The sequence below is a fragment of the Barbatula barbatula genome (genome assembly GCF_947034865.1).
Source record: "Barbatula barbatula genome assembly, chromosome: 18".
Classification (NCBI taxonomy): Eukaryota; Metazoa; Chordata; class Actinopteri; order Cypriniformes; family Nemacheilidae; genus Barbatula; species Barbatula barbatula.
This window is the reverse complement of record NC_136781.1, coordinates 20,915,174-20,931,291: the sequence shown is the minus strand read 5'-3', so window position 1 is coordinate 20,931,291 and position 16,118 is coordinate 20,915,174. Positions and strand designations below refer to the sequence as shown.

The 16,118-nt window shown below is 39.3% G+C and overlaps 1 protein-coding gene across 2 annotated transcripts in view; it reads right to left on the bottom strand.

Moving 5' to 3' along the window:
* il1rapl2 (interleukin 1 receptor accessory protein-like 2) overlaps positions 1-16,118 on the bottom strand; it is a 158,138-nt gene that overhangs the window by 125,716 nt on the left and 16,304 nt on the right. For both annotated transcript variants that reach the window (XM_079479137.1, XM_079479136.1), the window contains exon 2: positions 13,462-13,562. In XM_079479137.1, coding sequence (XP_079335263.1) covers positions 13,462-13,543 — 82 coding nt within the window. In that variant the 5' untranslated portion in view covers positions 13,544-13,562. The remainder of the gene's footprint in view (positions 1-13,461; positions 13,563-16,118) is intronic.

Here is a 16,118-nt window from a genome sequence, read left to right as displayed (position 1 = left end):
GCTGTATCAGAGCAATCGGGGGGAAAGCATAGAGGAGCCCAATTGTGGGCCAAGGCATCCCTGCCCTTCGAAAAATAAGTTGGGCAATGAGTACTGTCTTCTGAGGCAAAAAGGTCGACCTCTGCCATGCCGAAGATTTCCAAGTTTGCTGAACCAACCTGACTACGAGTGAAGTATCGATAGGTTACCAAACTCTTTATATATAATATACAGTATATGGATTTAAAACCATTTTAATTTCTTCCCACCTTTTAAATGCCTAATAAATGTTTATTAACAGAAGGGAGGATTCAATAGGAGGAGTCAGTTAAGTGTGTGCGGGTGTGTGTAATGAATGCGTTAACAGTAGTTATGTGGGTAAGGAGAGGCACAGCTGCTGTGCTTAGGTACATTAAAATGTAATTAAAGAAGCTTCATTAGAGGCATGTCATAGGAGAAACAAACTCTCTCTCGCTGGGTCACATGTGCACACACTCATCTCTCCACGGGCCTTCACATCCACACATCCAAACACTGAGGGTGTATGATTTAACAGAGGCTTTCCAAGACATTCAACTCTGATTAAAAGAAAACTCTGATCATTGAAGATGCTAATTGAAGGGAACACTGTATACGCATCTGTATTGTTTCAACCTACAGGAAAAGACGTGATATGAAAGGGAAACTGTGACACTCAGTGTGCCCATGAACAGGTCCATATACATCGATCTGTACCAGCACAACTTCCCAGCCAATTCAGCACATTTCTGCAGAATTACCCAGAGTTCTGCATGTCCTCATGCCAATGCATTTAGATTTATTAAGAAGGAAATGTTTACCTCTGTCACACCACTAATCTCAGCTGCATTTAACACACATTTGATTTGCATAAACCACAAAAAAATACAATAAAACATTGAGAATCAAACGTCATTATAGGTAATATATATATAATTTGCTACTAAGTGCAATGGTCATTTAATAAATGAGAGGTGACCATAAATGACGCTCAAACAAATAAGGCGTAGAACATGTTTAGAGGTGTGATGATAGCCATATGAAGGAACAGATGAAAGACAGAGAGACGTGTGCTCTCTCATTAAGTCCAATTATACCCCGAGGTAATTATCTATAACATCTGTATTTCCAAAACGAGTATTTAATCTTCTCTTGCTGTTAATGACGTCCACTGTGGCTGTGCTTTGGCAGGAGTCCATCTCCACGCACACACACACACACACACACTCTAAAAGTTATATTTCAATATTTGTGTGCTGATAACTACATCATTTCATGTTACACACACTGTGCAGTATGTTTGTAAACCTGTGTGAAAGAAAATTGTATTTCATCGTATTCATGGAAATCGTATTCTCAGATTCTGGTTGAAATCCCTTTAGTGAGTCATTTAGCAGGTGCTTTAATCCAAAGTGACTTATTACAGGTTAAGTTCTCCTGGTGTAAAACAAGGTTAAGTACTCTGCTCAAGGGCCAGTGGTGATAATTCACTAAATAACCCTTCTGGGTTTTGAACCGGTAACCTTCTAGTGACTAGCGATAAGCCTTTAGTTACTCTGCCACATTCGCCAACATTTCAACAGATGCGATGAGTTCAAAAGCTGGACTAATATGGCATGGGTATTATGCTTGTAAAAAAGGTCGTACACCTCCAAATCTGCTCGCAGACACACCTGGTCCATCCCAATAAAATCATCATGTTCAATATTTATAATTGTAAACCAGGATGATTACAACAGTGACTGTGAAACAAGCTGCTGATCGTGTCCGATGGACTTTGATGTTTCTTTTTATGTGCGTGATGCAACCAGATTTCACAATCATAAAACCTGCTGTAGGTTCAGGCCAGTTTACATCCAAAATCGTCAAGTCCCGCGTCAAGACAGATAAATCGCAGTCGAGTCCAAGTCCTCAAGTTTCAAGTCTTTAACAAGTCATAGTTCTCTTTCCCTAAATCAGTTTCAGTGTAAAATAGTATAGTAGATTTATAATTATTAAGTATATTCATATATTATGTGTAATTATATTACAGCTAATCTAACCATGCTAATTTTGTGTCTGACCTCTATACCTGTAATGTTACTGTATCCTCAGTTTATATTATAATATACTGTAGAAGATGGAATTTAGGTATTCATTAAGTTATAAAATTGTTGTTCTTTAGCGAGCGATCATGAATTAAAAGCATGATAGCAACCGTTAGCTAGTATGAGAGAGCAATTATCTTCGATATTGTGTACATTGAATGCATTTAGGCAGGCTGGCAAACAAGTTGAAATCATCAAAAAGATTCATCCTATGTGCTTCTAAACGGCATGTTTCATAAAACAGATTTAAAATCTGCCGCCTCCCGTTCCGTCTGACGTTCCCCCATTCAAGTGAAACAGATGACCACCTCATGCTTACAAATGGCAGCCGCTCATATGCAGAAATGTGGATTTTCTGATATTTATGTTTAACATACAGGTATATACATCTCTTTTGCGTTTTAAGGTAGATAATCATTTGATCATAGGTTATGACAGGGCTATGCTCTGCAATGAGGTTCTAGTCGGGCAGGTTTCCAACACCCGAACTAACAAATTTCCCAACATTAAAATGAATGGGTGGGCAGGAGCGTGAGGAAGACCAGGGAGAATAGTGAGCTTTATCATTTTCTACAAAATTGGACGTGTTTGAGAATAATAAAACGTCTGAAAATGAAGGTTTATAATTGCTAAAGTATTTGCAATATATTATTAATAGTTATTAACAGCTCCTCTGGTGTGATCCGCTCCAGAGAACAGCCGACCGTGATCTCAACTTCAATATTTGGTTTTAAAATATATAAAGACTTGCCGTCATAGTGTTCAAGTCTAAGACAAGTCGCAAGTCTTCTCTGATTTTGTAAAGTTGCAGGTCATCAAATTTCTGACTTGAGTCCGTGTCAAGTCCAAGTCCACAACCCTGGAATAAGACAATATTTGAACGAGATGAAACTATTTGTAAAATATGGAATCTCGAGAGTGCAAAAAATCGAAATATTGAGAAAAAACACCTTTTAGGTGTTTATTCGATGCGCTGTAGCAGACCGTTGCTAAGAAGAAACAGGTTTGTTTTAATGCTCTCTATTGGTGTACCACTGTAATGACGTTGTGGAAAGTAGATGATTCTAAGCTTTACATAGATACCAAACTTGAGTGGTTAATTCCCAAAGAGAGAGCAGCAGCAACGTGAAGTTTAGAGACGTGTTTCCAGCCTTTATTTTGCTTTCATATAGTGTCATATTTCTGGCATTAGATTGTAAAGTGCATAACCGCAACCACAATTTTGTAACTTGCTTTAAACCCATTAAATCTTTACTCAGAGGAGTTTCGTTCCTGTCGGAGAAAAAAATAAACAACAAAAGACACAAAAACAGGTTATTCGCAAAGCTTCATGTTTCAAAGTTTCTCTGCTACGTGACCCCCTGGCAGATCCGACCTCCTCTCTTATTGGGCAGAAAAGATGGCGTTTTACTTCGATGGGATGAACAAAAAAGCGTCTGGCACATGCTGTCTGCAGTACCTGGCGGATTAATTAGCAATTATCCATGTGCTATTGAACATCTCTGGAGGCGTGATACAAACTGCTGGGTTTGGCAGCGCCAGCGCACTTTTTCTGCCATAGTCCGCCATCCAACTAATAGTAAAATCCCTTCTTAATTTTGCCCTAGTTGTTCATCCCTTTCTGCTAAAGAACAGTGCGCATCCCCTCTTTAAGTGCTTGTGCTTCCACTAAAATCACATTACCTCTATTTATTAAGACAGTCGGAAAATGGCTGGGGGATTCAGGAGAGCCGGAAGACAAAAAGCCTCTCTATCCGTGGCCTTTTCCACAGAGCATCTTCTGGCATGTTACGATCTGTGCCACAGAAGGAGCTCTTTGTCTGGCCTATAATCTCTCTCTCTCGCTCGCTCCTGAAACAGAACTACAAAACAGGAGAAGGAAGAAAACAAAACCTGAATTATCCTGCAGCTTGTTCAGCTGGAAGACAAATTATTTCCTCTTGGTTAAACACTTTCTAAGGAATCCGACAGCGGCGTGGTAATGCCTGCCTAAATGCGGCACGGTCTCTAAAGACATCCTTTAATTTCTCTGAAACAAGAGTAAAAGGTGAATATTAACTCGCTTTCAGATATCTCGAAACAATTGGACCTTGTTTTCTCCTTTTCTAACAGCAGATGAGTCACCGGACGGTTTCTATGGGAACTATAAGGGATTGTTGTCAGATCCCATGAATAACACCTCCGTTTGAAATCCACGATGCCCTTCGGCGTTACGCCGACTCCGCGTGTGAAGAGGAGCTCGTGTCTGAGAACCTACGACGTCAGGGGTTTGGCATTCAAGGGAGTGCGACGATGCCCAGTCCCTCGAAGAGCGTCGGTTCGAGCCGAGGGGAGGTACGCGATGTCGATCAGCTGGATATAAGCGCTCGCTGGCAGAAGGGATAGAGGCTACAGATGTTCACGGATCCTCAAGCCTCAGTGCACCAGGCAATGTCTGATGAATGACTTCTCAAGCATGAAAGCCTTGCGGAAGAAAAACTATCTAATGGTTTTCCACCAGCATTAACGCTGAGCAATATGCGACACGCTGTGTGATGCAACGTTACAGCTTTTCGGCAAACAATAGGAAATTGTTTCATTTACTTTAAAAACCGCAGGGTAACGGAGGGTTGGCTTTGGGAATGGACTCTTGGGACAATATGGAGATGGTTTAGGACTATGATTAGGTTTTTAGATATGATTATTTCCTCAGGTTTGTTAAGTTTATGGTTGTGTTGAGTTTGAAAGCTGTGATTTATTCATTGAAATGTTCTAGGATCATATTTGGCAAATTAAACTGCACTTCGAGCAGGAACACAATGTGAACAATAACATGAAGTGCTACACAAGGCAGCGCAGCTGGTGTCGCAAAGGAATAGATATTTCCAAAGAGCTCCTAAAAAATAAAACAGCTTTCTTCATTTAAGCCAGACGTGCAACAAGACAATGAGATCTGCTAAGATACACCATTTGCCTCTTCAAGTCCTTCACCTTCTCTACGCTGACGCAAAAAGTGATGGCAAAGTTCATTCTTTACATAAAAGAGGCATACAAATATCTGCTTTCTTGTTCGTTCAACATTTTCACCTGCGAGCGCCTCTTTCCAGCAGTCTTCCCGAACCCATTCTTATGTTAAAGCTTCATTAGACAGCTGAGATGCGGTGATGGGCATTATAATCATCCCGTCGCCCAACACACGGACCTGTCTGAAACCCCGAAAGTGCTTTTTACTTCCTTCTCTGAGAGTATGAACTCAGTCAAGACCAAAACAAGCATCTATCATGTTTAATGAAATATACATTAACAAATTCTAAGGTCAAAAAGCGCTCTTGTAATGTCGATTGACAAGCTTTCATCTGTAAAAATGCTAAAGTTTTAGTTTCAGACTTTGAAAAAATCCAAAGAAATGTTTTTTCCTGCAGGGCAGGATAATGTAATTAGAGCGTTTAACAATAACATCAGCATGCAAACAAGGTACAAACAACGCTCATAGAATTCAAGGACACTTTATTACACCCTAGATTAGTCAGTAACCTTAACACTAGAAGGACTTTCTCAAAAGCTTCCTCAAAGAATCCACTAGATTTTCTCTTTTTATATACGTTACCTCAAACTAATTATTTTGCCCAATTATTTAAGGACCAGCCCACCACAGGCATAGAGTTGTCTTGGTAATTTTGCATTGGATAATTGTTAAACTGCTTTTCCAAATCAAAATTCATGGCACCAATACATGATCAATAGCTCACACCCTAAAGCACATTACAGAATGTATTACAATGTAATTACATCGTCAAAAGATTACTGCCTTTGTATGTGTGAATAATGAAATGCCGTCAAAACTAATGCTACGCTGCGACTATTTTGGCGTTTGTGAATATTAAATGGCAATTTTTCCAATGAAATGTTAACTATTTACCCAAACCCTAAACCTGACGGTATTATTTGAATTATTGAAGTGTTACCTCTTCATGTACGTTTCAAAATGGCCGCTCTCTACCGAGGTGCACGCAAACATTGGCGAATGTGAACTTTGTGAAAGATCTTTGTGATCTCTGGAAATGATATAATTCATGCCTTCACGGATTCAGCGTAATAACATAGCACAGGATTTACCGAGATCAGTGAACGGCTTAATTACAAAGCAGCAGACAGTTGGGCTGCTGTCTGTGTTCTGTGGGCTTAATTTGGGATGCAGTATTCCCGGGGAAGAAAGACAGCAAATTAGGGTAAACATCAGTGCTTTAAGAGAGCTACACAAACCCAACTGGAAATCACTCCTGGTGATCATTTGCCACATGGAAAGATTACACATCAGCACAAAGCAGATATTACTTTTTAAGTGGATTTCCAACGAACGGGACATCAATTATAGACAAATAGCACACATTTATGTTGACGCTGGCACTTTAAGTATCATTGAGAAACAAGAGAGTGTCTAAAAATTGCTTTCTCTTGGCAAAAAGTCAGTATCATCGATCAATTTCACCTGATATGAACCACTATACTTTATACATCACACTATACAGCATATGCTTTTTTTTAACCTTTATTTGCGTCTTAAAGCTGCAATTTGTTTAAAATAAACCCAAATTAATTTTCGTTTTGAAACGATCTCTGCATTTCTTTACATGTACTTCTTTATACGATTGCTAAATGTCAAACTTGCAGATTCATGTATAAACTAGGCTTTGTTTTTCACTGTTATCTTGTAGCCGTCACTCCTCCTTTCACATTGGAAAAGGAAATTGTATGTGAAACATATTGCAGTGTTGTATAGGCAAACCATCAGACGCTGACTTGTTTGTGAGCTTGTTAACAAAGCTCATCTGTGTTATTTATGAACACGGTCTGTTATCTGACTGCTGACCACACGCGTCGATTGTGGTTCATAATTAATCACAGATTCTGAAAATATTCTTCTGCTGGCCCACATAATAATGCAATGTAATCATTTCATATTTTGCTCCATTATTCAGACACTGAACAGAGTGGAAAATGCCAGGGAAGAAGCTAATGGACTGCTCTGATGTCTTAGAGACCAACTTGTGATTTCTTCAAGATGCTGTTGCCATGGGGACCAATTCACGCACGCACACACATCCCCAGGAAAGATGTAGAAACCCGACATTTACCTTTGAGTTGTGTTAACTGTTATCATGATTATTATTATTATTCTTGCTAATCTAGAAGGTTTCACAGCACCTGTCAACAGTAATAATATAATATATTTTTTAATGAATTATGAGTCTTACTTTTAGGACTATTAAAAATTGTCCATAAAAATATACATTACAAAAATATTTTTATTTAAATCCAACCCTATGCCTAAATTTGAATGTCAAATGTAACCCGGATCAGTTTTGTGAGACCCAGGCAAGTATTGAAGTAATGGTGTAACTAATAAAAAAGTGGAAAACTAAAGAACAGTGCATGCTGAAATGAACACCGGTTGCCGGTTACTTAACTGCTGAATCGTCAAGTCTTTAGGCAATTATTTCACGAATGTGTGAAGTGTTAAGAAATGAAAAGGTAATTCTGTATTAATAAGGTTTTCAAATAAAAAGTGTCAATTGCTAGCGTGTCTCTCATTGACGGTTCACATGGTGAAGTGCTGACTAGGGTCAGTCTCTTCAAGCAGAACATTAAGACAGCAATTAATGGACATCCTCATATAGAAACGTCCTCGGGGCTTGGCTGTCCAACCACATTACACCGGGCTCAAATGGGTCAGTTATTCACACGCTCTGCAGTGTGTGACAATCTGGACGTCACAATGCACACATTTACCGACAGCATGCCATTCATCGGGTCAAAGGGTGACGTTACATTAGAAACACTGCGGCTTTTATCAAAACATTGCTCAGACCTGAGAACGTCTCTCCGAGCCTTTTAAAGCTCTACTGCTGCACATTAATAATTCACATCTAACAAAAACAAAAACCTTGTATTAGGACATTTTTAAAAACAGGACTGGTAAAAGTTGTTTTGGTTGTGGTTGTTTGCTTGGTTGGTTATTACTTCTTTACACAAAATGTACTTCAGTCTGCTGCATGTGCATCAATCTAATTGTCTGATTATAATTCTATGTTTCAGTACATTCAGTAAAAGGCGCTGATATTGAAAATACAAATAACACAATAATAAATATATCATCATATAAATACAGCAAATACTGTCAGTGAGGAGTTTGGTTAAAAAGTACACTAACCCTCATTTCTCAACAGGTATTTCAGTTTTCTACATATCAGATTAATAGTAAAGACAATGACAATTGTTTAGTGACAAAACGGTGTCAAAGCAAATGAAAAAGCTATGTTGTGTTGTGAACGCATGTGAAGAGAAGTGTCCATTATGACAAAAGTGATGGCCTGGGGCCCGTTTCAATAAGGAGGTTCAACCAACACTGAGTTAAAATGTGAACTCTGAGTTGATTTACTCTGAGTTTTCGGTTTCAGAACAGCTGGTTTCAATGAGTTCAGTCCACTCTGAGTAAGTTTACTCTAGGTTACGCGCGTACACCGCGGCTTTAAAAAGCCATCGTCAATTGAGCGAAGATAACACGATTCACCATGGCAACAGCACGTGACAAAAAGCGCTCCGTTTATTTCTCGGCAGTCCAATTGGAGGTATAGTTACTAACATACAGCGAATATGAGCACATTTATAGAAAGAAGAGCAACACAGCCGTAGCAAAAGAAATAGAATCTGCGTGGTAGAAAATTGCTTTACGTGTCAATGCATGTGTTTAATTGTCAATCACTTTTATATTCATTTTGTTGATATTGTCAAAATGTGAATATAGCTATCTATCTCTCTATCTATCTTTCTATTTATATATATATATATATATATATATATATATATATATATATATATATATATATATATATATGTATACTGTATAATGTATATATATTAATCAACATTAATGCTGTGGATGAACTTCCGATTGACATAATGAGCCTCATTTTGGGAAGGAGCGATGATGGGAATATGGGTACCATCAATGCAGTTAATATAACGACATGTACACCATTCACCTGCAATCCTGTGAAACTCCTCTTTGATGGCTCGCACAGGTTTGTGGTCAGGAAACTCGTACAAAAAGTGCTTGAGAGCGAGGCACGCTTTTCTTGTCCCTCTGCATACAGTTGCGTGTTATATATCATTAACAAAGAAACGAAACGTATAAATAATCTGCTCAGCTGCATGCAGAGCGCGGCCATGACAAGTGAGGTTTGTGACGGAAGGATGAAGCGGAGTGTGGATATATGTAACAGAGTTTAAAGAAAAACGATATCGCTCAAATAAAAAATCCTACAGATATGATAAAACATCCAAATGTTCCTCACCATTCTCTCACGACGTAACTTTAACTCTTTTCTAATTAATGAAGCTTCCTCATCTACAGGTAACTAAATAAACGAAAATGCCATTTTAATGTCTGTGTGACGAAATTGTGCACGATAAAGGAAAACGAATGAAAAAACAAACAGCATAGGCAATTTCTACACCGCTTGCGATCCGAAAAGGGGGCGGAGATTGTAACAAACCCCAGGTTTGTGAAATAAAACCTGTTCTCGAGGTTCACAGAGTAGGTTACTATGGTTACTCACTCTAAGTATAAGATACCACGATTTCTGAAACAGGCTTGACTTACCCCGCGGTCGCGGGTTTGATATACCTCGCGTTCTAAGACAAAAAACCCGGAGTATCCTGTTTTCTGTGGTTAACTTACTCTGAGTTTGCACTTACCCTGCTTTCTGAAACGGGCCACTGGAGGAAGAAAGTGTGTTTGTCCTAGTTTTGAGAGCTCTTATAAGGGGTCCAGTGTCCAGCAAGGTAAGGAAGAATCAGCCGTGGCTACATTTACTTGCACTTTGTTTGTCTTCATGCTACTCATTCTTTAAGCCAACGCTTCACACATCATTAGGGTCCAAATCTTCAGCTAGTGAGCTTGTTGGTTTAAGTATGAACCAAAAGCTCTATGTCCAAATTGTGGCTCGCATGAACTACCAGCATCTGTTTCATGTCCCTCGAGCATTTCAAACGGCTGCAAATCTTGTTTTTAACCTATGTAACTAATCTTGTCAGATCTGTACAGACTTAAGCACCACGCTGAAATTCGCCCTTATGACTGTAAATATATCAAACATCCTCAAGCTTTTCGAACATGATTTTCACATGAAGGCCGAGATGCAGTTCGCTAATGAAGCGCTAATTCAAATGATCTTAAACCCAGCAAACACCATATGTTTTGATGACGTCGCCAGTTCATCTTTTTTTGGTCACCGTGACATTACTTTGTGAACACGTTCTGAGGACGTCTTGGCGACTTTCCATTTCTTCGAATCTTTGCTTACATTCCAAAAACGTCCTATAACCACTTCCTCAAATAACGTTGTGAATGAATCCCATGGAGAAGGTTGTAGCGACGTGATGTACTGGTCTTCCGATAACCTGGACACTGGTCATTTGATTAATGAATCTGCTCATTTCTATTTATTATGTTATTGTGTGGAAAATCTTGGATCGGAGTCAAATCTGTAATGATGTCAAGATGAATGCTACAAATCCGACTTCTGACAGCTATTCAACAGGAGTTTAATTCGATACCACTTTTAAAACTGCGTTTTCTATTTATTTACTGTGTGCATCATTTAAACGTTACCTCACTGCCTGATTTATTACTTTAGCGGTTTATTAATATTCTTTCCTAACTTTATATCTTACAAATTGTGAAAGTAAACACATATTTTAGTGATTTTCAATCGATTTGGTTTCTTTATGTTTGTGAGTCTGACTAAAGAAACATTTGATTGTTGTTTCTAAAAATGGAAAACCTGCTAAACGTATGTGGTAAGACAAGAATATAATGTTAAGCTTAGTATGAATAAAATATCTGCTGTACAGTGCTGTGTAGAGTTGCATTACTGTGCTTTATACATATGTGAATAGAGAATTACTCTGATAATTTATAACATTTATTTAACAAATTTTATCCTCCATGTGAGGGATGATAATTGTTTAAATTAAATAAAGATACGATTTTACAAACGGGACTGTTTGGTCGTCCCAGCGTTTTTTGGTACGTCGCTGCGATGAATATGGTACGTCCCAGGTATGTCTTCAGGAGGTAATCACCCCGTCCCAGCAACGTCCAATGTTACGTTGTCACGATGAATATTGGAATCACAAAGTTACGTCGCTGGAACGTCATTTGGTACGTCGTGGCAACGAATATGGTCCGTTCCAGGTACGTCATCACAACGTAACTGTGTTAGCTGGGAATACAGATGGAGACCTCCCCCATGTTAACATCCAAGTAAATTTGAGTCAATTCTGTACGAAATGTTGAATTGGAAAAATAGACTACCTTTATATTTGAACACAAAAGAAAAGATTTTGAAGAATGTTGAAAACCAAACAGTTCTGGGACACTATTGACTACTACCATAGTAGTTCATTTTCCTACAATGGAAGTCAATTGGTTTCAAACATTCTTCCAAATTTCTTTCTTTGCGATCAGAAGATCAACAACATGTATACAGATTTGGAACAACTTTAGAACATAGCTTTTGGGTGAAGCTATACCTTTAAGGGACATCTTGTTCTGCTTATTACAGTAGTGGCCAAAAAACCATAAGACAACTGACATCTTTATTCATATGTACCATTAAAGATGTATTAAAGTACCAAATATTTTTGGTAGTTGTGCTTGGAGTACAAACTGAAGGTCAGCTTTGAAAATAATTTAAGAAAGTTGATTGGCAATTGATTTAAATAAATGTGCATCAGGTTGTGTTTTGTCCAGTTTGTACCATGCCCTGCATATTCTGATGCCGTACCTGTGGTCATTAAAAGTGAATACTGTGCAAATATCCCCTCCAGACATCGCTTTTGGCCACTATCCCACAATTCTTATGTGTTCAAGGCTGTCTCACCAATGCAGAGAAAGAAAAAGATTTTATTTAAGCAAAGGATGACTTTAGGCAAAAACGTCAAGCCAGGCTGAATTTGCGACACCTGACTGTAGGAGTCGTACTCAATTTCAAGGACACTCATGCTGGTAAAGGTTCAACTTAAACTTCAGATGCTTTACAGTCCTTGATGTCAAAACTGTAGCTTTATAGTTTGCCTGAGGATAATGATTAGCGCAGTGACATGTTGAAAGACAACATGTAGGTTTAATGCTTGCTTTACATGAACGACACCTTTGATGCAGTTTGTGCTGTCACTCCACACCTGATAGACAACAAAACACACACTTAGGGTTAAAGGACGGACTCAAACTATAATTTAAAAACCATAAAATCATTGCAGGGATGGCTTTTTCAAGCTTTCAGTGTTAATCTAGGCAATCACAAAACAATTATACACCAGCGGTTCCGTTGTTACTGAGCTTCTGGACTGTAAAATGAACCTTGCAACCATCTGAAGAGTTTGTTTCCAAAATTAGATAAAAATGTAGAGAAAGTTGTGTTTTTTATTATGTTATCTTGTTTTTATCGGGTTTTATTGTTTGTTAGTTAGCTGTAATTTTTCATATTAATTGGAATCCACAATAAAAAAACACATGCACATTTGAACTCACTTAAGCATCTTAGTGAATTGCAATACAATGCGACTGTACTGATCTCCATTTGTTTTCTGTAATAGCACTTTTGCTATTGAGACACATCAATCCAACAAATAACAACATTGCAAACAGAAACCGGCACCTGTTCACGTTTTCAGTAATGCTTTCATACAGGTTTGAAATGATGACTGTTTAATGACGACATTAACCTACGTATGTTACTTACTACTAACATTTAGTACAGCAGAACGATACATTTCCACCACAGATTGCTTCACCAAGTACAGTATCTCACACTTAATTGTGGATATTAAAAACAAAACAGGAAGCATTTCTGTTTATTTGGTGCCACAGTAAAACATACATGCCAAACTCTGAAATCGCTCGCTGGGTGAGAAACTGACAGTCGAGATTGCCTCTATGTTTTTTACCGCCCACATAAATGCCCGTTTGGTGCTGATAACATAATTGCTCAGCGCACACCCGCACCCACACACAAACACACACAATGGATGTGGAAAAAAGACTGGAATAGTCCGAGCAATTCCCTCAAAGAAAATGTGCAGCACGATTTCATCAAAAACCACTTCATTACGCTTTAATTTAACTGAATCAGAAGCAAGCTTTCTTTTCTGTGGTCGATTTTATGGTGTAGCGAATATACAACGTACTGCATTCCACATAGCCATCATTCCACGAGTTTCAACCATAGAATCACCACAGCAAAGTCTCAACTCTCTCACATTCCATCCGACTGTCCAGCACATGTTCTCGGTCAGAAATGAGGCTGTAAGTGAGCAAAACTGCCTGCCATACCTGAGTTCCTCTTTGAGATGTATTTAAGATTGATGGATGCCGCCGAACTGATGAGAAGGAGCATGAATGCAGTGAGCTTCATCTTTCAATCGTCTGCAGCTCTATGAGAAAGCAGAAGAACAGTGTGAGGAGGGTCAACGTATTTAGCCCCGCTCTCATTTTTAATCATGAACACATTTGGCTTCCCCAGTATCCCAAAAGAGCAGCTCCCTCAAGACCTGGAAATGGACAAATCTAAGAAGAACACTGAACAACTTGCTCTTACGTGAATATGTGGGATCGCCATGTTCAAGTATCCTCAGCATTTACAGCATTTATAGTCAAACATTAGAGGACACAACCCGTTGTGTGCAGACAATACAATCAAGTACAAATAAGATGACTGGAGATCTGGGTGAAAGATTGCAGATGATCAAAATGTTGCATAGACACCATATATTGTATGGTCTCAAAGAACAAATTTTGCTAGGTTTCTTTTCTCAAAAGCCAGAAACCTCAGACTAACTAGCAAAAAATACATTTTACACTGGATACTTACAAAAGTATGTTGGATAAAGGCTTTTATGTTCAAAGCTGTGTGTGTCACATGCAGGTCTGTTTATGGTTGCGTTGTTAACGGCCAGGAGCCCATTAAGCACTCTTTTAAGGTATCTGATGAAAAATTTAAAGAGTCTGTTCCAAAGCTTTCCCAGGAAAGCATACAAAACATCTACTATAAGAGAGCCCATGGCTCTTAACAAAGAATTTCTCCGCATCAAACTTTCTGCCTGGAGCTGAGGTTGCGGTCTGTCCAATTAAGCCTTCAACATTTTGCTACGGTACCTTTGCTAAAATGTTGTAAAGCAGTCCCCTGATGCTGCTAACCTTCTAAACTGCTCCCCTGTTTTTCACTTTCCCTCCAAAGTGAGTATGTCTGTTACAGAGAACTATTTTCATATAAATAAAGACGATGTCGGGCATTAGGAGTTGCCGTTGGTCTGTCCAGTATTACTCCGGTAAAATTCCTGCTAATGAAATTCCAAGGAGAACGCAGCCGAAAGTGAATTCTAAATTGAAGTGTAACACGCACAACCGACTCCATCTGAGGCCGGGTGAGACCAGCACTGGCCCTTACAGCGTTTCTATTTCTACACCAGTACATTTAACTGACCAGCACCAGAATCTCTGCTCGAGAATTGTTTGAGGTATAGCCAGCACTGGCCTCTGAGGCACGAAATCAGACATGTCTTAAAACACGAGTTCAGCTCATCACTCCTCAAATGTATGCTCTTCAGGAAGATCACATGTCTGTCCGTATGCCCACGCCATTTCAGCTTGGCAAAGCAGTGGTGTGTAAATGGTTAATCCATCTACGGCCCACTCTCAAATCAAATCACGTCGCACTTTGACGTCTAGGCCTTGCAGGGTGGCATCAGTGTTGGTCAGCATGTCCGATATGTTCATGTCGAAGGACATGGATATTGGCTCGGGTTTGACAGCTAGGGCAGTCATAAAGCTTGGACAGGCAACTGACCTGACACTGAGGGCTACCAAGGACGTGGCTCATGCTGTTGGTTGGTTGATGGCTGACTAAAGTCATGGACTTCCATGAGAAGGTCTTTCTTTAACTTCTCAGGAAAAGCTTTTGCCAAAGCTGTCACTTCTGACGTGGATAAGGTCCGCACTTCAAACCAGCTTTTTGTCAGCTGATCCCTCATTGGGATTGAATCCATGCTCGCTGTGTGGTGTGAGGGTCAGAGGGTCATTCTTAATTTTATGGTGCATGGTGACTTCTGCCAAATGTGTCTCACTGGGTCCTTAGAAACATGGAGCATGGCTATAGCCTTGAACCCCCACAAGTATGCTTGCTATTTTGGGGGATATTTCTTTCAGAATAGGTCTGTCTCTGGTCCCTGAGGCTCCAGGGTATGCAGGTTTTGAACTACCCCAATGAATGGCTGGTTTTGTTAAATTTGCAGCAATTTGTTATTGAGATTTGGTCCTGCTTAATTTAAGACGAAATCTGTCTGGATCTTTTCAGAGCTGGGTAAAGTCTGTTAGGTCTTCTGTTGACTCCGGTTCCATTGACATTTGAGCAGGTGGTATATTGTCACTGTATTTTACTGGCTGACAACTGGCAGTACTTCGTAGCATGGCATTATGCTTATGTTTGCTTCTGATGCAGGGTTACCTGAATCTATGAAAGTGAACATCTCAGTTATGTAGGTAGGTAGCAAAAAGATGCGGCCATTTTCCTCAGTTCTGCTTCAAGGCTTTCCTTGCGGAGAAATCCAGAGTAAGGTCATCCCCTTTCCTCACCTCAGGGAACATTGCTGGCCCAATTTACTAATAAATTGGCATGATTCTAACAACATAACATCAACAAGCAAAAGAACAAGTAAATTATATTAGCTAGAAGGTTAAAATTATGTCTAGTCAGTATTTTTTTGGATTACCAGTAGAAGAACAGGGGCTGACTGGCCATCTGGAGCACCAGTGGATTGTTGTTTAAATGGTAGCATTGGAAACATGATTTTCGTCCACACGAAAAAGGAAAAAGCATGCTATAAAGCGCTGTCAAAAGCATGACAAACCAAACGGTGGCGATATAACCCTAACCATAAAGCCGTGTTGGCCAATAAGAAGCCTGGAATTTGACGGCAAACAGAGGAAATGGC